At 38.1% G+C, this 23,481-nt stretch overlaps 3 protein-coding genes across 4 annotated transcripts in view; 1 reads left to right on the top strand and 2 right to left on the bottom strand.

Annotated features, from left to right (window-relative positions):
* Window positions 1-691: 691 nt before the first annotated feature.
* fmnl1a (formin-like 1a) lies at window positions 692-15,106 on the top strand. The gene is given in 27 exon segments (XM_043235900.1): window positions 692-1,279; window positions 1,282-1,346; window positions 3,802-3,885; window positions 5,604-5,690; window positions 5,842-5,915; window positions 6,059-6,142; window positions 6,603-6,746; window positions 6,895-7,006; window positions 7,110-7,186; window positions 7,277-7,370; window positions 7,573-7,647; window positions 7,756-7,866; window positions 8,028-8,177; window positions 8,292-8,393; window positions 9,334-9,603; window positions 10,626-10,890; window positions 10,979-11,103; window positions 11,410-11,612; window positions 11,683-11,917; window positions 12,009-12,077; window positions 12,162-12,242; window positions 13,086-13,215; window positions 13,292-13,455; window positions 13,544-13,645; window positions 14,290-14,388; window positions 14,684-14,789; window positions 14,970-15,106. Coding segments are annotated over 27 exon segments (3,270 nt in total). The 5' UTR covers window positions 692-1,182; the 3' UTR covers window positions 15,035-15,106.
* Window positions 15,107-19,684: 4,578 nt separating this feature from the next.
* On the bottom strand, window positions 19,685-22,110 carry LOC122341422 (putative protein TPRXL; the record flags this gene model as incomplete). The annotated part of the gene is made up of 1 exon (XM_043234768.1): window positions 19,685-22,110. A coding segment is annotated over one exon (681 nt), but the record flags the coding sequence as incomplete, so codon positions are not given.
* Window positions 22,110-23,481, bottom strand: part of LOC122341419 (SRC kinase signaling inhibitor 1-like) — a 93,839-nt gene continuing 92,467 nt past the window's right edge. For both annotated transcript variants that reach the window (XM_043234750.1, XM_043234767.1), the window contains one exon: window positions 22,110-22,251. In XM_043234750.1, coding sequence (XP_043090685.1) covers window positions 22,249-22,251 — 3 coding nt within the window. In that variant the 3' untranslated portion in view covers window positions 22,110-22,248. The remainder of the gene's footprint in view (window positions 22,252-23,481) is intronic.

A 23,481-nucleotide genomic window follows, 5' to 3' on the forward strand; every position in this document is an offset into this window, starting at 1 on the left:
CAAAAAAATTAAAAAATAAAAATCATATACAAATTACAGTGTGGTTGTATTGTGTTCAGTTGTTTACCCAATTTGATTACAAACATAACACTTTACAGTAAGGTCCCATTAGCTAACGGTAGTTAATGCATTAACTAACATTAACTATCAGTCTGCAATATATTTGTTACCATATTTATCAATAAATTTATTGGGTAATAAAAACACAACTGTTCTTGTACGCTTGGGTCCATAAACAGACACTTTTTTATTTTAACTACGTATTAGTAAATTATGTAATTAACTTATAAATACCCATAAATATTATGAAATTAGGACAGAATTAGAAAGAAAATGAGAAAACAAGTTGTCTTGTGACAACAAACCCTGACCAACAGCATCAGTGTCGTGACACCCATACAGGACACAACGAGCACATGAGCGCTGTGATATGTTTTAGATCATCATATTTTTTAAATTCAAACAGAACTTCAACTGACACACCCAGCGCGCTTCTCTCTAGTGCGAGGTATAACAGGAAGTGTTGAAGCTTCTGCTTTTTTTTTCTGTGGTTTCCTCCTGCTGTCACAACTGCTTCTCTCTCATTTCTGTGACACACACCAGTGTGCTCGGACAGGTGCCTTCATGTAAATTTGCCAACATCTGTGTATTCTTCTGGAAGAAACTTCTGCAGGCTTGATCCGGTGGGGTGGCCGTGAAGGAAGATGCTCCAACACCTGAAGCACTCACATGAGAGGCAGACAACTGGAGAACAGGCCTGTTACGCTGGTAATCAACACACTCAGCCGCACTGAAAGGCTGAAGAGATGGACTTTCAAGGGACCTCTATTGTCTTTATTGTGAAAACATAAACAGGCTTTTCTTCTTCCTTTTTTTTGACTGAGTAAAGGCGAAAGTTCTGTTTACTCCCCATTTTGAAACTGAGAGCCTCTTCGCAATCACGTGCACCGTCCAGGACACTGTTCTTGGTTTGAAAGGTATCCATGCTGTCTAACAGCATGTCCTAAAAGACTCCATGTGCTTTCAGCTACACTGGATCTAAGTGACTAGACACTTCGGTGGATTTCTACCTGTGGATTGCGCAGAGGTTTGTCTGGGTTTCTCCAGAGTTCGTCCTTTGGGAATTGTCAGTGGTTGATCCAGAAAGACTTCAGTATCCTGGAATTCATAAGGAAAATTGTGATGGGTAACGCAGCCGGCGGGTTGGAGCAGGTGGATGGGCCCGAAGCCAAAGGCTCAACAGGAGGGCCAAACGCTGCTCTCTCCCCACCCAAAAAGAAATGTGCCCTGCTAAACTGCCCATGCCTCCTGAAGAAGAGCTCGAAGAACGCTTCAGTGTGGTTTTGGTGAGTTCTTCATACGCAGACATGTAAATATTATACATCCAACACAGCAAAAGAAGCTAATCTTGATACTTCCTGTTCTGATTAAACAGCAGCTGTGCTAGGAACTACATCAGTATTAGATTCTTTGTCTTTGCTTTTTAAACATAAATACTAGCTAAAAGTTGAAAAAATTATATTGTATTCGTGGAGTGTAGACAGTGATGATCTGTGATAAAAAGCAATATGAAAATTTCCACCTGAAATGCAAAATGAAGTAACATGTAGAAAAAAAACAGACTTCAGACTTAAAACGGTCTGTTTACTGTCCCTTCAGTTCCACATGGGCTTTTGGTATAGGAAATGGCAGTGGTGGGATGACATATTAGGCAACTTCTTAAGAGAAGTCAGTAGATAAAAAGAGATCTTGTATTCTCGGTGACAACTGACCTTTGTTTCGTCTTTCACTTCATTGTAAGACAACACTGTTAGCTGGTTATATTTCTAGATACGCCGTCCCGTGTGTTGAACAATGTGTTGCATAATTTAATTGATTTCATCAATTCACGATGCCATAGAAGAACCTTATCTAAATGGTTCTCTAAAGAATCTAAAGGACCTTTCTATTTCACAAAAGACTCTTTTGTGGTGGAAGAAGGTTCATTAAATTATAAAATGGTAGGACAGAGATGGTTCTTCAAAGAACTGAAGGGTTTTTTGTAGAAAACAAAAATGGTTGTTCTTTGGCTTTGCTGTGAAGAACCTCTTGAAACATCTTAATTTTTAAGAGTGTATTTTGCATTTCCACCTCAGCAACACATTATAAGCCCGTCTCCGTTTCAGAACAAATATTGTGACTTCTCATGAAAGTGTCTAAAATCTCACGGTATGACTTTATTTCTTGTTTTTAACTTCTCAAAATAACATTTCAACTTGAACAACGTTAAAAAGCACTCCCATGTAACAAAAGGCCACCTGATCTGTCTGGAAATACTCTTATTGGTCTATGCACAGGGGGCCACAACTAGACTACCCCAGGCCCTGTGGTGAGTTGGACCTGTTAGACTCATCTTTAAAATGCTTAAAGTACTGTATGGAGGAGTTCGGGACAATCCCTTTGACCCCATAAATTCAAATAACTCATACCCTGATTACTATTGTGTGCTGAAGGATATATGCATTACATAAAATCATACTATAGTGTGATGTTCTCATTACAGACTACTGCCACAAGCCCTGAACTGTTTGTTTATATATAATATTAACCTAATCTAGTCTGCACTTTATTCACTCTCTAGAACCAGTAGACCACAGTTAGTCCCCACCCCACGATACCCACCCTGTTCTCTTTCTCTCTGTTCCTCCAGTAACCGCTCAATTTGTTTCTAAATGCGCTTTCGGTCTTTATGCACACAACCCTACCATGCTCAGAGCGGAAATGTCTTAGCGCTTTAAGAGGAAACACCCAAGATCACAGTGTTTCTACCATAAACTTTACACCTTTTTTCCTTTTTGTTTTAACAAACCACACCCTATTCATTGGACTGAAAGGTGCAATTCCAGCTCTGGTGTGAAAGTAAAAATCGTGTAGCTAATGATGAATTTTGATGTGTTTAAGTTCAAGACATGTAGCAACATAGCCCCTGTGCCATATTTTCAGGAAGTCACATTGTGTCAGACTGATGACTGACACAGCATATGATCTTACGCAGATAAACCTTAGGTAAAAATAACGTGTACGAATATGATAATATACTCAGAAATGAAAACTGCATAATTTTCTCACCCCCATGTCATTCCAAACCTCTACAACGGCTAGAAAAGAAAAGTAGATGTTTACTGAGACGGTTTTTCAAATTTCCACAAAAGCCAATTGAAACGAAAAGTCACCTAAAAGGTGACAGGATTTTCATTTTTGCCTGAACTATGCCTTTAGCAATCTGAAGCAGACTAAAGAAGGAACAATGATTGCATCATAACACATTCTGTAATGTAGACATTTCCTTCTCTACATCTCTTCCACCAACGTTTGCATCAGATATGTTTTGATGCAAAATCAGATGATATTTGAAACTAAGGAAAGACTGCAGTACACTCTCTTTCATAAACCATACTCAGACTTTCCCACACTCTAGAATTCAGATGTTGCCATAAGCATTACAAACCAACTATTGTACTGCAGCGCTTGCAAAATTCCCTTCTTTTTCCAAAAACCTGATTCTTGGTTACATACCACTGGCAGCAATATTTTTAAACCTTTTTTAATATTCAGTATTATGGATGTAATCCCTCTACTGAAATCCAGTACTTTGTGATGGGTATGAATCGTGCACATCAACCAATAAGAATAGCAATATTATTTATAAGTATATTAACATTGATACTGCAGTAATTTGAGTCCACGGGTCCACAAGCTATCGTGTTTGTACAGTTAGGATTTCATCGGATCTCCAGATGAACCTCTACTTTCTCTTTTCAGAGCTCCATGAATCTGCCTCCTGACAAGATGAAGCTTCTGAGTCAGTATGACAATGAAAAGAAATGGGAGCTGGTCTGCGATCAGGTAAGTCGATCAAGTTTTTAAATAATGGCAGCAATGTAAAACTGAGAGTATCTCGGTCGTTTCTCTCATTTACTTCTCATATAGAGAGTGAGACATTACTCATATTGAAATGCATCAAAATTTAGTCATACTGAAGTATGTAAGGCAGTTTTATTTCTGGGTATTAGCATAATACATCTACAGCGTAGGTGTGAGCTTTGAGACGAAGTTAATCTGGTAGACTACATTTAGACACTACAGAAGCAAAAAGAGATGTTTACAACTGGGACTCATATACAAAAAAACTAAATTTATAAAGACTGTAACCAGGGTTCAAGCACCTGTAACCAATTTCTAAAGGAGCCTGAAAGATGGAAAGTAAATACAGCATTTAGTTCATTATTCCAAACATATATATATATATATATATATATATATATATATATATATATATATATATATATATATATATATATATATATATATATCAGGAGAAAATGTTAACGTTTTTAAAATGTCTCTATAGTGTTTATTAAAAATGCTATAAATGTAAGGATCTGACCTGTTTTTTATTGTTCATTGTTGTGATAAATTAATTAAAATGAATGTCGAGGCATTTCTAGTGATCAGTTTCAGAAAATGCATGGCATTTAAGAAGGAAAATGTGAATGATGTTAATTTAAGTAGGCTAACAAGACTCAATGCTAGGGTTCGCAAAGGATGTGTATTCTTATATTCGGATGGCTATAAAAAAATGATGCAAGTGTGTGGTTAAAGGGGATGATGTAAAGGCTGATAGTAAGCAGATATCTCAAAAGGAGAAAAATGCTTCAAGGGAAAAATGAGAGCAGCGGCATGAGGTCAGACTCTAAAGGTGCTGTCTACGCACTTCCTGTGTTAATATTTGTGTCTCCATGACAACTGTGGGATGCAAGTTTTGTAGGTATGCATGCAGAGAGCACAGGTTGTGATAGCAATGAGTGAGCACATCTAAAATGTATTTCTTGTGGGCATTATGTAGGCTATATACCACCTTCAGCGGAAATGTGTATTAATAAGACTGAAAATAAAATCAATACGTTTCTGATATGGATGTACAACACAGTTTGGGGTTTATTTATTTATTTTGTAAAAATATGATTTTATGTTATGCATGCATTAAGTTGCTTAAAAGTGTCAGTAAATGCATTTATGCTACAAAAGATTTGTTTTAAATAAATGCTGTTCTTTTAAACATTATTCATCAAAAAATGTATCTTGGTTTCCACAGAAATACTAAGAAGCGCATCTGTTCGCAATTGAAAAGGTTTATTGAGCATCAGATCAGCATGTATGAAGGGTTTATTTGCAAAAACAATAACTTTTCAGATCAATTAAAATTAAAGTTTATGACCTTTGCGATTAATTGGAATGCACAATGGAAAAAACAAAACAAAATTAAGAAAAGATTTTTAAAACTGTTAAAAATAGTTATCTATTTTTGCTAATTAACTCTTCATATATTAGTATGATTCCTCAAGGATCAAGTGACTCTAAAGCCTGGAGTAATAATTACTTTTATGATAAACTGAAATAATATTTCATAATGTTAATGTTTTTTTTACTGTATTTTAATCCAATAAGTTTCAATGGTATTATTCTACATTTATATTTTTCTATTCACAAAAAGCATTTAAATATCTTCATCACAGCTGGAAACCAGTCCATGTATTGTGTCTCTTTCTCCTGATGTCTGTTAGGAGCGATTTCAGGTGAAAAACCCTCCCTCTGCGTATCTGACTAAAATCAAGAGCTTCTACCAGGACCAGGGCGGAGTGGCACGCAGGGTCAGTACCATCACTCTCTTTCTGTTCTATCCATTACCACCTCCATATACTCTCATTTCTTTTATACCCACATCAGTGCTGACACCCATCTGCCCAGAAAGAAAACTCAGTTTAGAATCTCATGTCTGTGTCATGTCGCATGTCTCCACAGTTCAAGAAACGTGTGCAGGAGTCAACTCAAGTCCTGAGAGAGCTGGAGATCTCGCTGAGAACCAATCACATTGGGTTAGTGGCAGCTTGGTTTACTTGTGCAGCGCAAAGATAGACTTTCACTTCTACTCCTGAATAAAACTGAAAGATAATTTTGCACCTGAATAATGGAAAACCTCCATAGATACACATCATGATATTCCTTTTGTACTCTGTAGGTGGGCTCAGGAGTTTTTGAATGAGGAAAACCAAGGCTTGGATGTCCTTGTGGACTACTTGTCATATGCTCAAAGTGATGCACCGTATGTTTATTCTTTCATTTCCCATCAGCACCAGATTTTGAGTAAAACTTTGATTTTGATACATTAAAAATAATGCGTAAAAAAAGAGTTTTTTATTATTATTATTATTATGCAAAAGATAATTTTTGGTTCTCTAACAAACTTTTCAGTGATCAGATCTTAAAATAACCTTTTTTCTTGCACACCTAAAAATAAAGGTTCGTTATTAAGAAAAAATGTTTTTTTAAGAACTGCTAACTGAAAGGTTTTTAGGGGAACCCAAAATGCTGCTTCAGTGCCATTGCATTAAAAAACCCTTTTTGCAGCCTTTTTGTAAAAGTGTAGTGTGAAGGACATTTTACTGTAGATTTAAAAGTTTCTTAATGGAGCCATAGATGCTTATTAAGAACACTTATGTCTAAGCATGTAGTCTCTCAGTGGCTAAAAATGAACTCACATTCTGTGCTGACGTGATTCTCAGGTTTGAGGCAGAATCTGTGGAAAACGGAGGATCTGTATCAGACAGCAGGAGGTTGTCAGAGAGATCAGTGGAGGATCTAGCCAAAAATGTTAACCATTCTTCCACACACGGCGTGACCAGAGCGGCACGTGCATTCACAGTCCGGTGAGTCATCACTACAGTACACCCCTAAAATACAGGGCTGAAATGAAGAAACCATGACGTTTATATATTTTTCTTATTAAGATAAGTGTACTTGGATAATTCATATTCAGTGCTCATCTTTTGTTCATTCCCTGCCATTTCACATTAGAATAAGTAACTTGGCCCATGCCAGAAAAACGATGCGAAATGCCCGATTGGCCACCCAAAGAGATGATGTTCACCTCTGCATTATGTGTCTGCGTGCTATCATGAATTATCAGGTATATCAGTGTGAACACCTACAATCACTAGACTCAGCACCTCGAATGTAATTTTAGGAGAACTTTGTGACTCACCATTTTATTTTTGGTTTGTTTTTAACAGTCTGGGTTCAATTTAGTCATGACTCACCCTAGATGTGTCAATGAAATTACACTCAGCCTCAACAACAAAAACCCCAGGTGAGTGTGTGTTTTTTTTTTTTTTTTTTTGTGGGGTGTATGGGTTGTGTGTTTGTTGTGTGATGTTTGTAATACATTTACCGTCTATAGGACTAAGGCACTTGTGCTGGAGCTGTTGGCTGCAGTGTGTCTGGTTAGAGGAGGACATGACATCATCATCTCAGCCTTTGACAACTTTAAAGAAGTAAGATGACCAGCCAGATGGCCAAGATACATTTTCTTCTGTCCTCATTCTCTAAAATCCTACTTAACTAATTTAAATATTTTGAAATATCTCAAGAAACATGTATTATTATTATTATTTTTGTTATTATCAAATATGAAAACAGTTGTGCTGCTTAATGTTTTTGTGTCATGCTCAACACTTATCTCTTAATTTCTCACAGGTGAGTGGAGAGAAGAACCGCTTTGAGAAGCTAATGGAGTACTTCATGAATGACGACAGCAATGTAGACTTCATGGTGAGTTTTTAATTTGAATCATAGTAACACAACAGTTAGCCTGCTCGCTTATTTTTGGTGTAATATGATTGATTGTAAACTCTGTGCATTTGCTGTTTTTCTTCACAGGTGGCTTGCATGCAATTCATTAATATTGTGGTTCACTCGGTGGAGAACATGAACTTCCGTGTGCATCTTCAGTATGAGTTCACCCAGCTGGGTCTCGACCAGTACTTAGAAGTAAGACTACTGTACAGGACGGATTAACGCTTAATAAAAAACATCTCACACATATATAACACAGGATTGGATGGTAGATCTGAGATGTTTTATATGCGGCGTGCATTCGTGAAGCTGCGCTTTATCCTTGTAACGTAACACACAACTGTTTGTGTCTGCAGTCCTTGAAGGAGATGGAAAGTGAGAAGTTGCAAGTACAGATCCAGGCGTACTTGGATAACGTGTTTGATGTTGGAACTTTGCTGGAGGATGCCGAAAATAAAGGGGAAGTAATGGAGCATTTAACAGAACTGCAGGAGACCAACGCACAGGTTAACCATACTATAACTATATAATATTTGCACATAATCATCTGCTGCATAGTGCACATGTCTCAGGTAGGCTGCTCTGTTCTTCATAGGTGTGTGTATATTTTTGTGTTGTAGTTGAATGCCAGATTGCAGGAATATGAAAATGGAGCACTGGAAAAAATGGCAGAACTAGAGCAACAACTAATGCAGGCCACTAAAGAGTCAGCACTGCTTAAGGTACCACACTGCAAATCTATACTACGTCATTTTTAAGATTACATGTAGTCATTTAGCAGACGCTTTTATCCAAAGCGACGTACAAATAAGGACAACAGAAGCAATCAAATCCAACATAAGAGAAATAACATGTAAGTGCTGTGTAAAGTTTCAGTATAACACCGTACGCATAGAATAGTGTTAGAGTCAAATGTAGATGGAAGAGATGGGTCTTCAGCTCTTTCTTGAAGATGGCTAAGGAGTTGGAAAAGTCATTCTACCAGGAGGGAACTGTTAAATACAACATTTAACATTAACAGTTAATTAACACACCTTATTACTAAGGTTAGAAGCAGTAAGTGAGTCTCCCTGTAGACAGCCAGTCTATGCTTAAATCTTATTTACTTAAACATATGGCTTAAATGTTTTTTTTTTTGACTAAGCCAAATGTTCCATAGTATTGTTTGCAAGTTAGTATATTGATTTTTTTGTCTTTATATGCATGCTTTTTTGGTTGTGATTTATAAATAAAGAAACAGAGAAGAAATAATAGATAGCTAAAACCATTAAAAATAATTAACTTCATTAACACAAACTAATGAAGGAATGAGAAAACTTGATGAGAAGCACAGATAACAATTGTACTTGTGTCAGAGAATGTATCTTTAATTATCATTATTTGTTTTTAATTTCAGTTGAATTACATAATTACATTTAATTACACATAATAATTCAAGATCTTTTCGTATTTCGTTTTAGATATTTACATGTAAAACATACTTAGGTATTTTTACTAGAAATAGGACATGTATCATACAAGCATGTATGCAAACATGTATCATAGTAAAATGTATAAATATTTTTCTGTAGCTTATATACAGTATGCCAAATGCAGTACATACATTCTTAGAATAATAAGAATTGCTTCTAACCTTCACGTGTGTGTGTGTGTGTGTAACAGGAGAGCTTGCGAGAGTCCTGTGCCCAAGTGAGCACTTTGCAGCAGAGAGAACGAGAACGAGAGATTCAGAGAGAGAGAGAAAGAGAGCAGGAGCGTCTGTCACAGCCCTCACAGGTAGACAGAAAAAGAAACAGTGAGACAGAGTCCAAACTGGAGGCCAAGCTGAAGGAACTGGAGGAGAAAGGATTAGTCCGACTGGAGCGCACAACCTCTGGAAGCTTGGACATCGAAGTGATTCCAGTCACTGTGGAAAAATCATCAATCAAACAGGTAGAGAACACTAAGCTCTTCTTCTGCTTAGTGTTTAAAATTATAGAGCTGATGAACTGCCTTTTAAAAATATTTTTTACTGTTCTCGGTCCACCTTTAACCTTTTCATCATCAAAACACATCGTAATCTATTTTCTGTCTGTTTGAATAAGCGTGGCAGATTGTAGACACAGAAGTAAATGCCAATGCTGTGATTGGGTAACCGTTGTGTTTGACAAAATTTTTGCTACGCTTTTAAATGAATCTGCCATAAAATGAAGTGAACAAAGAAAAAGTTCTTACTGATGTGGCCTGACGCTTCATTAAAAATAATTTAATCTAATAAAGTTTAGCATTTGCTTTCTGCGTGGACCTCCGTCTGCCTCTCTTCTTCTTTAAGCAGCGATGTAGAAGCAGACGTTGATCATCTTTTGCGGAGGCGGAGTTTGTACACACTATTATGTCATAGAGTGGCACATTTCACAATCCGATCAGTGTTTACCATACATTCATTTATTTGCAGCAGAGCGCCACAATGTCAAAATGAACTGCCACATTTTTTTTTCAAAAGTCTTTGACTTCCCTGAATAAACATGAGCACTGTATGTTTCAAAATCGAAACCCAGTTTATCACTGCGTTTTATCACTGTAAGGAAACCGACATTTCATCTTGCTTGTAATGTCTGCAAAATCACAATTTTTGAGCAGAGCGCTGCTTTGTGTAAGGCGTTACCATGGAAACCTAATCTCTACCATGACAACAGCGCCTCCCATTGGCAGATAAGGTGCAAATCTGTGGGAAACACCGCTGATATTTTGGCAGATTGGCTTTGGTATAAATTGTTGTTAGACTAACAATAATTTTTTGAGTTCTGAAACTTATAGGATGTTTTTGTAGTACAGTGACCTCTATCAAAAGAGCAATAGAATTTTGATTTCTCAGTTCATGACCCCCTTAATGCTTCAAGTGAACTGAAAATGATTGCCTTTAGCTGATCACATTGATTAACATGAGATATAAAACATCTGTTTAATGTTCACAGTGGCTGTGTCAGATCCAGCTTCTCAAGCTCCGCCCCCTTCAGCCTCAGCAGTACCACCTCCACCCCACCTCTCCTCCTCCTCCTCCACCTGGAGCTGCAGCACCCTCCACCTCCTCCACCACCACCTCCTCCTCCTGGATGTGGAGGTATTCCACCTCCTCCTCCTCCTCCCCTTCCTGGTGGAGGTCCTCCACCACCCCGCCCCCACCTGGCTGTGGACCACCCCGCCCTCCAGGAGCTCCTCCCGCCCCTGGGGCTGAAACAGGTGAAGAGACAAATAAATAGAGCTAAGAAATACTTATGCAGACATGCAACCTGAGCTGAATGACTGTACTTTCCATTGTTTTGCACAGGACCAAAAGGACGTAAACCAGTCCAACCAAAGTTTAGGATGCCTCTGTTGAACTGGCAGGCTTTGAAGCCCAATCAAGTGACGGGAACGGTGTTTAGCGAGCTGAACGATGAGCAATTGTTAGGGGTAACAGCAAAAAAATCCTTAAAATGCACCCAAAATTAACCTTTATGACTTCTGGGGGACACAAAATAAAATATTTTGATAAATGTATATAATGAGAGCCAGTGAGGTACAAAATTACTTTGGAACCCATTGACTTGTGACAATATGACTTGAAATATGTGATGAAATTTGTGTTTCACAGAGGTCATACAGGTTTGAGAAAAAGATGATGAGTAATGAATTTACATTTTTTGGAGAACTATCTTTTTAAATATTTGTTTAATCAGTCATTTAAACTATTACATTTACACTTACTCTGTGTTGTAGGAGCTGAATATGGATGGGTTTGCAGAGCAGTTTAAAACCAAAGCTCAAGGTCCTCCAACAGATCTTTCTAAGCTCAAGGTTAAGGTGACTGAGAAGGCGCCCAGTAAGGTGTCCCTGCTGGAGGCAAACAAAGCCAAAAACCTTGCTATCACCCTCCGCAAGGGAGGCATGAGCCCCAACAACATCTGCACAGCCATTGAGAGGTGTGTTTCAACAACAGCAGACAGCACCAACCTGAACCGGCATTGAATCTTCTCTCTTTTTTACTCTCAGATATGATCAGCAGTCTCTTAGTCTGGACTTTCTGGAGCTTCTGGAGCGCTTCATCCCATCGGAGTATGAGATGAAGCTACTGCAGAACTACGAGAAGGAAGGGAGGCCACTTGAGGACCTGAGTGAGGAGGACCGATTCATAAGCCGCTTTGGTAAAATCCCACGCCTTGCTCAGCGAATCAACACCCTCACTTTCATGGGCAACTTCCCAGAGAGCATGAAACGTCTGCAGCCGGTCAGTTCACATCACTCTTTGGCTGTTGTATCTATTATAAATCATATGTTTGATTCAAAAGTCATCCTCTTTCCCTCATCTGTTTCTGTAGCAAATAGATGCTGTCATTGCGGCTTCCGTGTCCCTCAAGTCTTCATCAAAGCTGAAGAAGATGTTAGAGGTAAGTAGACTTCATTTGTGCTTACTTAGAGGTATGAACGGTGTGCTCCTTCGGTGCAGATCACTTATCAGTCTCCTGCTTCAGATCATCCTGGCTTTTGGGAACTACATGAACAGCAGTAAAAGAGGAGCAGCATATGGGTTCCGTCTGCAGAGCCTTGACCTGGTGAGTGAGTTTGTAAGATGTTTTGATGCAGGACTTGAGTGTATGCATGCTTTGTATATAACAAAAGAAAGTTACAGCCCCAGGTGTGTGTCTTCGTAAGGTATCTTTGCATTTATGCATTTATCTTTGCAGTTATGTAAAGGTCCTTGATGCAGAAACAAAGAGGCTGGGTTCTAAAGAAAATAGTGATTGAAACTTTGCATGTGAATGAAAATGCTAATCATCTGTAGCTGAAAAGATTTTTTACCTTTACCTGTGTTTTCCAGGTTTTTAAAAGGTTTTGGATTACCCCACCCCATTTTCAATTAATTAATGTACTTTATGACAAACTATACACACTATATATATATATATATATATATATATATATATATATATATATATATATATATATATATATATATACATATAGTATGATATGGTATGGTAGTATCAAGCTGCAAAATAAAGTAGCTGAAATAAGTTTGAATATTTCAGTTAACATTTATTTACTTTAACATTTATTTCTCAAGAAATAAAAGTTTTAAACTATAATACCCTGAATAAAATTAATTAAATATACATCAACAGTGCCAATTCAAATGAAATAGGTCTCAAATCTCGAAAGAAATGTTCAAATTAAAAAAAACTAATTAAAAAAAATTGTTTACTACTCCCAAAGACTGATCATCTATCATGACATAATACATGTATGGATTCTTATCCACGTTATAAATGTTGTATAAATATATTTATCTGATTCACTTCTTCATGAGGATATTTACCCATGTTTCTACCCCTGCATCTGTCTTTGGTGACCACAGTAAAATCTCTCTCTCGGTCTCTCCATCTTGTGTCTTTCAGCTGTTGGACACTAAGTCCACAGACCGCACACAGACTTTGTTGCACTTCATTGCGAATATGGTGCAGGAGAAGTACCCTGAGCTTACCTCCTTCCACACTGAACTTCGCTTTGTAGACAAGGCTGCTCTGGGTAAGACATACTATAGTTAATGTACAAACAAGGGGATGCAAAGTCTTTTGTCTTTCTCACTCCTTTGCTCTCTCAGTGTCTTTGGACAGTGTGCTCCAGGACGTGAGATCTCTGGAGAGAGGGATGGAAGGGACCAAGAAGGAGTTCCTGGTGCAGGACGACATCCCGGCGCTGAAAGAGTTTGTTAAGGCCAACAGTGATGTATTAGACTCGCTTGTTAAAGATGGCAAGACAGCACAGGTGAGAGCACAGCGTACGCTCAGCGCAAACTATTTGACAATAATTCTGCTTAATTAGCCTAGCTGACTTTTTCTCTTTTGTCAACAAGGAGGCATACGCATCTGTAGTGGAGTACTACGGAGAGAATCCGAAGACGACACAGCCTTCCATGTTCTTCCCGCTCTTCGTCAGGTTTATCAAAGCTTATAAGGTAAGAGACAGCTATTGAACTTGTTTATGTCCACACACATAATAACAAAGCTGTTATTATTTGATTCTTCACACGTTTATGGGAAGTACTGTAAGAGTACTGTAAGGGTTATTATGGGTAATGACATGTTCATATTTTGGTTTTGGGGTCCTCCAACAACAGGTTGACATGCATGCAAGATCAAAAAACATCTGCATAACATACGACTCCCAAACGATTTGCTCAACTATAATTGGTCCAATTTGTCTTATTTCCTGTAATCATTTGTGTACCGCTTTATCAGGGAACCAGCTATTTTTACCGGTTATTTTTAGTGCCAAAGAATATATTTGCATTTTCATTTAGAGCAATCAAGTTTTCCCCGGTCTGTGCCATACCAATACGCTAATGTTTAATTTTAACAACACGAAACGGCTTGGGATTCGTTTAATAGTTACTCTTTATTTTGAGAGACAATAAGATTTAAAACTTTGCAGGATGTTTTCATTCACTTAGATTTGTGTTGCTACATGAAAGATAATTTTCAAAAATACATAATAGGAAAACTTTAAAGGAGCTGTGCTCTACACAAACAGCGAAGATACTGCAAGCGTTTCACCAACTTATTATTAATTACTGTGGTGTATTATTGTGTCGCACAACAGCAAGCAGAACAAGAAAATGAACAGAAGAAGAAACAAGAGATTGCAGCAGAAGAACAGGCAACCCCTTCCCCAAAGAAGAAAGAAAGCACTCCTCAAAAGGTTAGGTTTAACAGTGTCACGTTAAAATTTGTTTGCCATTTTATTCTCAAAATATCTTTTAATATAAAATCTGTTTTGTAATTGTATTTAATTCAAGCAATGATTTATTTAAATGAAATTAACAAATATGTTTTATACGTAGTATAAAAAACTATTTATATTTATATACTATTATTTATATTTATATACTAATATACTATTTATAAATAGTTTTTAATACCAAATAGTATTTGTATGTTCATATAAATGTTTATACTGGAACTGCGCACCTGAAACTTTTTCCTACCATGATCAGGGACCCATGATGCCCAAAATGCCTCAGATGGACCTGATTGCAGAGCTGAAGAAAAGACAGGTGAAGCCCCAAGTCACAGACGGGGCCATCGAGGGCATCATCACAGGTAAAAAATCTTACACATATACAACCAAAATAGTCATCAAGTCAAATATATACCTTAAGCACTTACCTTATGGTATGAACTGGTAAGATCGATAAGCCACCTACTATACTATAATCTGTTTTTCAATTTTTTTAATAATATATACGCATTAGAATGTAATTTTTTATTTGCCTGTGTCAGATCTGAGAAATGCACCCTACCGAAGAGGCGATGGTCGGAGAGCAACACCACGACAAGACAACTGAGGGTTACTTAAAGAGATTTCTGTTCATAACCCCTGGTCTCATTCTTTATGTAATAAAATATTTTTACATTTATGTATAGCCATACAGAAAATGACTGCCAAACACACACAACAACAGATGCTGCACACAAACAAAGTCACACTAACAGACACCCATCATCACACACGCTTACATATCTGATAAACAGGAGAATGTTACTAAATACAGACGTGGACAAAATTGTTGGTACCCTTTGGTCAATGAAAGAAAAACTCACAATGGTCACAGAAATAACTTTAATCTGACAAAAGTAATAATAAATAAAATTCTATAAATGTTAACCAATGAAAGTCAGACATTGTTTTTCAACCATGCTTCAACAGAATTATTAAAAAAATAAACTCATGAAACAGACCTGGACAAAAATGATGGTACCCCCTAACTTAATATTTTGTTGCGCAACCTTTTGAGGCAATCACTGCAATCAAACGCTTCCTGTAACTGTCAATGAGACTTCTGCACCTCTCAGCAGGTATTTTGGCCCACTCCTCATGAGCAAACTGCTCCAGTTGTGTCCGGTTTGAAGGGTGCCTTTTCCAGACTGCATGTTTCAGCTCCTTCCAAAGATGCTCAATAGGATTGAGGTCAGGGCTCATAGAAGGCCACTTTACAATAGTCCAATTTTTTTCCTCTTAGCCATTCTTGGGTGTTTTTAGCGGTGTGTTTTGGGTCATTGTCCTGTTGCAAGACCCATGACCTGCGACTGAGACCAAGCTTTCTGACACTGGCTAGTACATTTCTCTCTAGAATTCCTTGATAGTCTTGAGATTTCATTGTACCCTGCACAGATTCAAGACACCCTGTGCCAGACGCAGCAAAGCAGCCCCAGAACATAACAGAGCCTCCTCCATGTTTCACAGTAGGGACAGTGTTCTTTTCTTGATATGCTTCATTTTTTCGTCTGTGAACATACAGCTGATGTGCCTTGGCAAAAACTTCGATTTTTGTCTCATCTGTCCACAGGACATTCTCCCAGAAGCTTTGTGGCTTGTCAACATGTAGTTTGGCATATTCCAGTCTTGCTTTTTATGATTCGTTTTCAACAATGGTGTCCTCCTTGGTCGTCTCCCATGTAGTCCACTTTGGCTCAAACAACGACGGATGGTGCGATCTGACACTGATGTTCCTTGAGCATGAAGTTCACCTTGAATCTCTTTAGAAGTCTTTCTAGGCTCTTTTGTTACCATTCGGATTATCCGTCTCTTAGATTTGTCATCAATTTTCCTCCTGCGCCACGTCCAGGGAGGTTGGCTACAGTCCCATGGATCTTAAACTTCTGAATAATATGTGCAACTGTAGTCACAGGAACATCTAGTTGCTTGGAGATGGTCTTATAGCCTTTACCTTTAACATGCTTGTCTATAATTTTCTTTCTGATCTCTTGAGACAACTCTTTCCTTTGCTTCCTCTGGTCCATGTCGAGTGTGGTACACACCATATCACCAAACAACACAGTGATTACCTGGAGCCATATATATAGGCCCAATGGCTGATTACAAGGTTGTAGACACCTGTGATGCTAATTAGTGGACACACCTTGAATTAACATGTCCCTTTGGTCACATTATTTTCAGTGTTTTCTAGGGGTACCATCATTTTTGTCCATGCCTGTTTCGTGAGTTTATTTTTTTAAATAATTCTGTTGAAGCATGGTTGAAAAACAATGTCTGACTTTCATTGGTTAACATTTATAGAATTTTTATTTATTATTACTTTTGTCAGATAACAGTTATTTCTGTGACCATTGTGACTTTTTCTTTCATTGACCAAAGGGTACCAACAATTTTGTCCACGTCTGTAACTGTACATAAGGAACAAAAGGTTTTTTAACAATTCCTTGAGCTTAACTTTTCACATTTTGCTGTGTTTATATTGCTAAAGAAATTGTAAAAATTGCTCATAGATGTAGGCATTTTTAATACAGCCGGATAATAAATAATACCCTAATTTTAATAAAACAGTGAAAACATTGTACAGTAAGACATTTCATTTATTATGGGAATAAAAAGAAAGACTCAGTAGAAATATTGTCATAGAAGAGAGCTGTACTTTATTAGACACACAACCACAGCAAGTATGTACAAAAGGTCTCAGCTCTCAACGATTTCTCACAGGAAAAAATAAAATAAAATAAAAATAAAGTCACATTTCTCACAAAGTTATCATGGCATCCACACTGACAAATTAATTTCTTTTTCTTCTGTATCTATAGGTGCTTATATATCTTATGTGTATATAGAGTGATTCTCAGTTGGTATATTACTCTATTCTAGAGATGGGAGGGTCACAGCGTGGGTAAAGGGCTCGCACCACTACTAGTGCGCTGATGGCCAGAGCTGAGTTTAATCTGCTCAGTTTCTCAGTAAAACACACTCAGAGCTCGCCACTCAAGTCTGGTTACCACATCACCACAGGTTACAGTAAGACTGGACATGCCTGAGCCACAAAGAAATCAGACATAGAAAAAGTCATTTTTTCCTACTCGGCTCTACAGCCGTGAGCCTCATATCATTGCACTTGACCTCGCTATTCTCTCCGTTGACTTTTTTTTTAAAAAAAACATGTAGATAACTTTGTTTTTTAAAATCATCTGCACCGTGCGATTGCTTTTAGAATGTACATGCATTGCTATAATTATTGTTTTTAATATTTTTAAAACTTTTAATATATACCTTATAACTCCATCTTTTAAATAAAACTTTTTTTTTCTGGACATAATTTTGTAGGACTCTCTAATAATTACGTTTTTATTTACACGCTATAGTCTTTTTTTTTTTTTACTCTTTTCTAGTATTTAATTATTTTCGTTTGATGTCATAATTTTGTAACATCCACACATCCATGTAGAAAAAAAACTCACTTAAAGGACTAAAGAGCTCTGGTAAAATATTCTACATAAAGACGTTCCATCATAGAATGTGCTTTCTCAAAATTACTCTGTGTCATTTTTGGCCAGACATAACTTCAGAAGCATCCAGCTCCTCCTATTTCCTGCAGTCTTTCTGGGGGAAACTCTAACCTGCAACTCAAAATTAGCATAATGTGGCAGAAACACTTGTGCAACTGTTTCCTTGACCAAGGCATTTGTACATTGACAGTTTAAACATCTGTTATTATTCAGTAGTGAAATGAAATTGCAGACTTACTCCCTACCACTAGAGGGCAGAAGAGGGCCGTAAAAGTTCATTTACATTTTCCATTATATCCACATTGTTCATTTCACTCAAAGCAAACAAATTAAGAGTTAGCAAATGACATTCTAAGGTCACAATACAGATTAGAGCTTCATACGTATCAGCAAAGAACCCGATTTCACTCGGATCGCATTAATTATATTCTTTTGAATGGCTGGCTGGATAAAGGCTTTTTCAGATTCACCCAACACTTAAAACAACTCAGAAAATTAACAAAATATCAACCTGTGGTTAGATGCAGCTATACTTTATACATGAACCGGGCTGTACAGTGTAATATTTTCAACTCAATATACAAAACACTTCTCTTATGAATAAATAATTTTCTAGTGTGCTATATATTTCCTCAAGATTACAAAAACCAAAATATGTACAAATAAATCTCAGTTAATATAAAATCAACAAACAAAAATATACAAACGCAAATCTTGCATCATACATTTTTTTTAACCAACCGTGTTGAGTGAAAAATAAATGACTAACTTCAAAGATGTATTTATATACCATGTCTGAGCTGTTATCATACCACGTTTTGAGAGAGAAAGACTCTACTTTAAAAAGGGAGATTTCACCACCTTTCTACATTTATCCATCGCAGTCTCTGAGGGGGTCAAGAAAGTCTTTTCTTAGCTCACAAATTTCTACCAGTGGCTTTACTGAGAGGATGAAGTGTACTTCCTGACAGGAAGTGCTGTAGATTCTTACCATCTCCATCCATGCACGAAACCCGCTTCTCGTTTATGTGAAACCGTAGCCACAAGTGTAACGCTTCGAACGTTTGAGAGAGCTTACTACAACACCAATTGCTAAATTTGTCTCATTTGCTAGTTTGTTCGGTCTGGGTCCTTAAATAGACCGAGCTGTGAATTTGATGCTTGCTGTGAAATTTCCAGTCTAAAAAAATAAATCAAGAGTATAAATCAAGTTTTAATAATTTAAAGCCACTGCTCAACTTTTTGTGTTACTAGCAGATCCAGGCATGAATTGCAAATAAAGCTTTGTTTCCTCTTTCATTCACATATATTAAACTCAAATAACATTGCTTGAATACAGGCGTTTCCATGCATGTAACAGCCTAATCTTGACCTTTTGCCTCTCACAGCACCTCCCACGTGAATCTTTGTACATTTCGGACATGAATTACAGTCCGATTTGGCTGCGACACACGGAGTAAAACCACTAATCTCCCCTCTGTCCGTTTCTCTCGACGTCAACCTAGTGCTTAAGCCATTATTTTAAACCCCGCACCACAAGTAATCAATTTCACACATTTGTTTCATCAGAAAGCTGGAAAAATCTCCCCTCTTGCTCTATTCACTCCCCTTTACACATTTAAATTCTCTGGGCACATGAGGAAACCTGCAGGTTGTCACATTGACAAATTCACAACATAGGAATACCTTGCGAGAAGAAAAAATCTTTTGCTGTAAGTGTGTGTGTGCATTTGAATGTCATGAGGACTGGAATGGGAAAAAAAAGGAATGGGCAGAACCAGAGCCTCAGTGACCTAAAAAAGGATGCTCTTGCATTTTAGTGTTATGACTGTGGAGAGCAATGAAACCAAAGATCGCATGTAATATTCATATTTGTATCACCATTCTAGGTAATCATAAACTGGCACACAATTACTTTCTAAAAATGATAGTGAATCTAAGTGTGTGTGGTTTGATAGAAATATAAGCGGAGAATTTGACTGGCTCATTAGGAGAAAGGATGAGTTGGAATGCTCTAGCGCACAGATGTCTTCCACTCGATGGATCACGTCCACTGGCATACGTGCTGTGGAATTAACCTTCTTCTTACTTGTGCAACCCCTACATGGTGAACCTAACCATCTGTTTGTTCTTTTTAAATTGGAATTGGGTTTCACAATCTGCGAGGCCCAAAGGTTAAGACAGCTTGTGCCGAATTTTTGATGATTGTCAGATTATTGTACTTTCTCTAGCTTCTTGTGCTTCTTTAATGACAAGAACAGAGGAGTTTCCTATATCCTTATGTATAAAAACTGTGAATGTTAAGAACTTAAGAAAACAAAAGCCTAACGACACCATCCCATAACTAATAATGAAAAGCAGGAAGCCCTCCACGTTTCCCACAATTCCTCTGTTGCCATGACAACTTGTGCTAAGTTACAGCAAACATGTACAATGGCTGTATGAAGGCCTATTTGAGTGCAAATGAGAACAAAAATAGACTCTTAGGCAGTGTATGTATATCAAAGGGATAGTTCTTTGCAAAATGAAAATTCTGCATGAATCACTTTTTTCTGTAGAACACAAAAGAAGATATTTTGAAGGTGCTTTTGTCCACACAATTAAAGTCAGTGGGGTCTGAAGCAATGTTAGACCCCAATGACTTTGAATGCATAGACAATAAACCAAGGCATTCGCAACAACACACGAAGGAGTAGATCATGACAGAATATTAATTTTTAGATGAGCTATCCCTTTAAGGGACTGTATAATCATCAAAATGTTAATCTTAGCACCAATTTCAGTTATTTTCCTTTAGCAGTACGACTGATAGCCAAAAATCTACATTAGAGCAAGTGATGCTGCCTCAACATTAAGGTTTTGCTGTTGTTATTTTTTTTTTTTAAACATTCCTTCAGTTGATATAGATATGAGCAATAAAACGTCTCAACAAACACCGACTACTACAGTACTCACTTTCCGATTATTGCAACTCTACTTGGTTTTACATAGTCTTACAGTCTTGATTTTACACTTGATGGACATCTACCGAACTCAGCTAGATCTCCAACATGTAAGATTTGGCAAATGAATGAGGGTTCGGGTAAAGAGTCCTTCCCCAGGCCTCCCGTGGGTGGTGTGATGCTGGCTGTGCAGTGGAGCTGGAAACAGGCTGGTGGTGAGTGTCCAAGCCCATCTGTTGGTTCTCTAGTTTGGGGAACTGGCAGAAACTCAGAGTAGGTATGGTTTACAGTTTGATTCTGTACACAAACTGAAGAAAAGTTAACCTATTTTGGAAAGCAGTAAGTCACCTGCCTCCTTGCCACCATCACTGTTCTTCACAAGGTGTCTTGGTAAGGATAGTAAGGTAAACAAAACTAAGCCTCCAAAAAAACCTTTTTTTGTAGATCAGCCACATTTAAGTTCCTTTACTTAAGCTATATATGAATAATTTCCGGCCATATCATCCTTAATTGCTATCGTCTGGAGTCGCTGTCTTGGGTTCAGTCTTGTTCCGCTCCAAGCTGCCGGTGACGGAGGGTTTCAGGGCCAATGATGACAGACTCAGTGAGTTGAGAGCGGAGGGAGATGTGGGTGAAGAAGAGGAAGTAGGTGAAGTAGGAGAAGGCGGGGAGCGGCCGTTGGAGATGGGAAGGGGAAGGCTTGAGGAGTTGAAGTTCTGCTCTCTGAGAAACCGGTGTTGTCTTAAGGTAGATGACAAGAGGAGTGCCTCGGCTGAGAGACTGGATGTGGAAAGGCTAGCCAGAAGCGCCTTGGCCTGGTTTGAGGAGGCTGTCAAGGAGGACAGCGCCCCCTCCTGGGGGTACTTTCGCAATCTGGAGGGCAGGTGGCCGGAGAAGCTTGCGGCTCTGGTGCTTGCGAAGAGCGACTCGGTGGCTCTGGCTCTGCTGATGTTCAGACTCAGAGCCTGAGGGGGTGGGTGTTGAGGGCAAAAGTATGGAGGATAAAGGACAGAGGAGTAGGTAGAGAAGAACAGAATAAAAACATTTTGGGAGGATTTTAAGGTTTGGTTTCGCTTTAATACGTTATTAATCTCTAATCTCTCTCTCTCTCTCTTTCTCAAAGGAATGAATGAGGCTCTGGTGAATATTGACAGCTGTGTGATGTTTTTTTCCTTAAAAGCATAAAGGATTGACTAGGAGGAACTGGGTGAAGGATTGTGGGCTTCAGTCAGGAGATGCTGATGAAGAAGTGGTGGTGAAGACAGCAGAGGAGGAGGTGGACAAGCTTCGGTCAGGTCAGGTTGGTTTGGGTCGCTCACTTCTGCTCACTGGGTCAAGGAGTTGGACGTTAATGGTTGCCATGAGGGCCAGGGTTGCGGTGACGAAGAGGAAAATGTGAGAGGAAGGGGACAATGGGAGGAAAGATGAAGACAAACACAGGACAACGTTATTCAGGTTAGGATCATTCATGCATGATGCTAGCCTGGTACACAGCTTCACCACATGAGGGCGAATCCATGTACATATACAACACCCACAATGCATTATGCTAGGAGAAACTGACCAGTAGGCAAGATCTTGGTGGGTTTATTGAACATGAGCGTATATGCGTCTCTATTACCATCAGTCACTCACAAACACTCTTTCGGTTCCTGTGTGACAGGATGCTGAAAGAGTTCCATTGAGAGCTGGTTAAACTCTAATCAGTTGTGAGGGAGATGGATAGACAGCACGGATACAAGGAGTGAAGAAGAGAGAGCGATGAGGGCGAAGAGAGAGCCCGGAGAGCCCGTGTCTTTCCACATGAAGTGCCAATTATTCCACCCTGATAGAGCAGAAAAAGACTCTCCATCTCTCTCTCGCCCGTATCTCTCTTCCCTTTAACCTTCTCCCTCTCTTTCATTTCTCTCACTCTTTTCCAAACCTGCTGGCCCATGTCCTTTTCACAGAGGCTTCTCAAAAAGTCCCTGGAGAACACAACCATGATGGAGATTAAAATAGCTACTGCTTTTGCACAGTCATAAGGAATACATTTCCCTTTTGGCCATTTCCCACTTACTTTCTCTGCCCTTTTAAAATTTATGTGCCACAAGCTCATGTAATTGAGAATAGACACAAAGCTGTTCAAGGAAGTCATATGTGAAATGAAAATGGGCACTAAGGTGGTACACAAACAATTTAAGATAAAGATAAAAAGATACATTAACAAAATATGTGAACACATATACACACAATTTGAGAAAACCAATTTTGTCTGCAAGACAGCATAAAAGTTTTAACAGCTAGAGTTTTTTGGGAAATGAGGACACACTTTATTTAAGTCCAATTCTCGCTATTAACAAACCAATAGCATACTTTTTATTTTTCAGTATACTCCTAATTTGCTGTTTATTAATAGTTATTAGATGTTAGTTATTAAGATATTGGGTAGGATTAGGCATGTAGAATGTGGTCTTGCAGAACATGTGCTTTAAAAGTGATAATAAACATCCACAACGTTAATAATTGGTATGCTAATAAGCAACTTGTTAATAGTATAACCAGAAAAAAAAAAAAGA

The sequence above is a fragment of the Puntigrus tetrazona genome, chromosome 3 (assembly GCF_018831695.1).
Source record: "Puntigrus tetrazona isolate hp1 chromosome 3, ASM1883169v1, whole genome shotgun sequence".
In the NCBI taxonomy this organism is placed as follows: domain Eukaryota; kingdom Metazoa; phylum Chordata; class Actinopteri; order Cypriniformes; family Cyprinidae; genus Puntigrus; species Puntigrus tetrazona.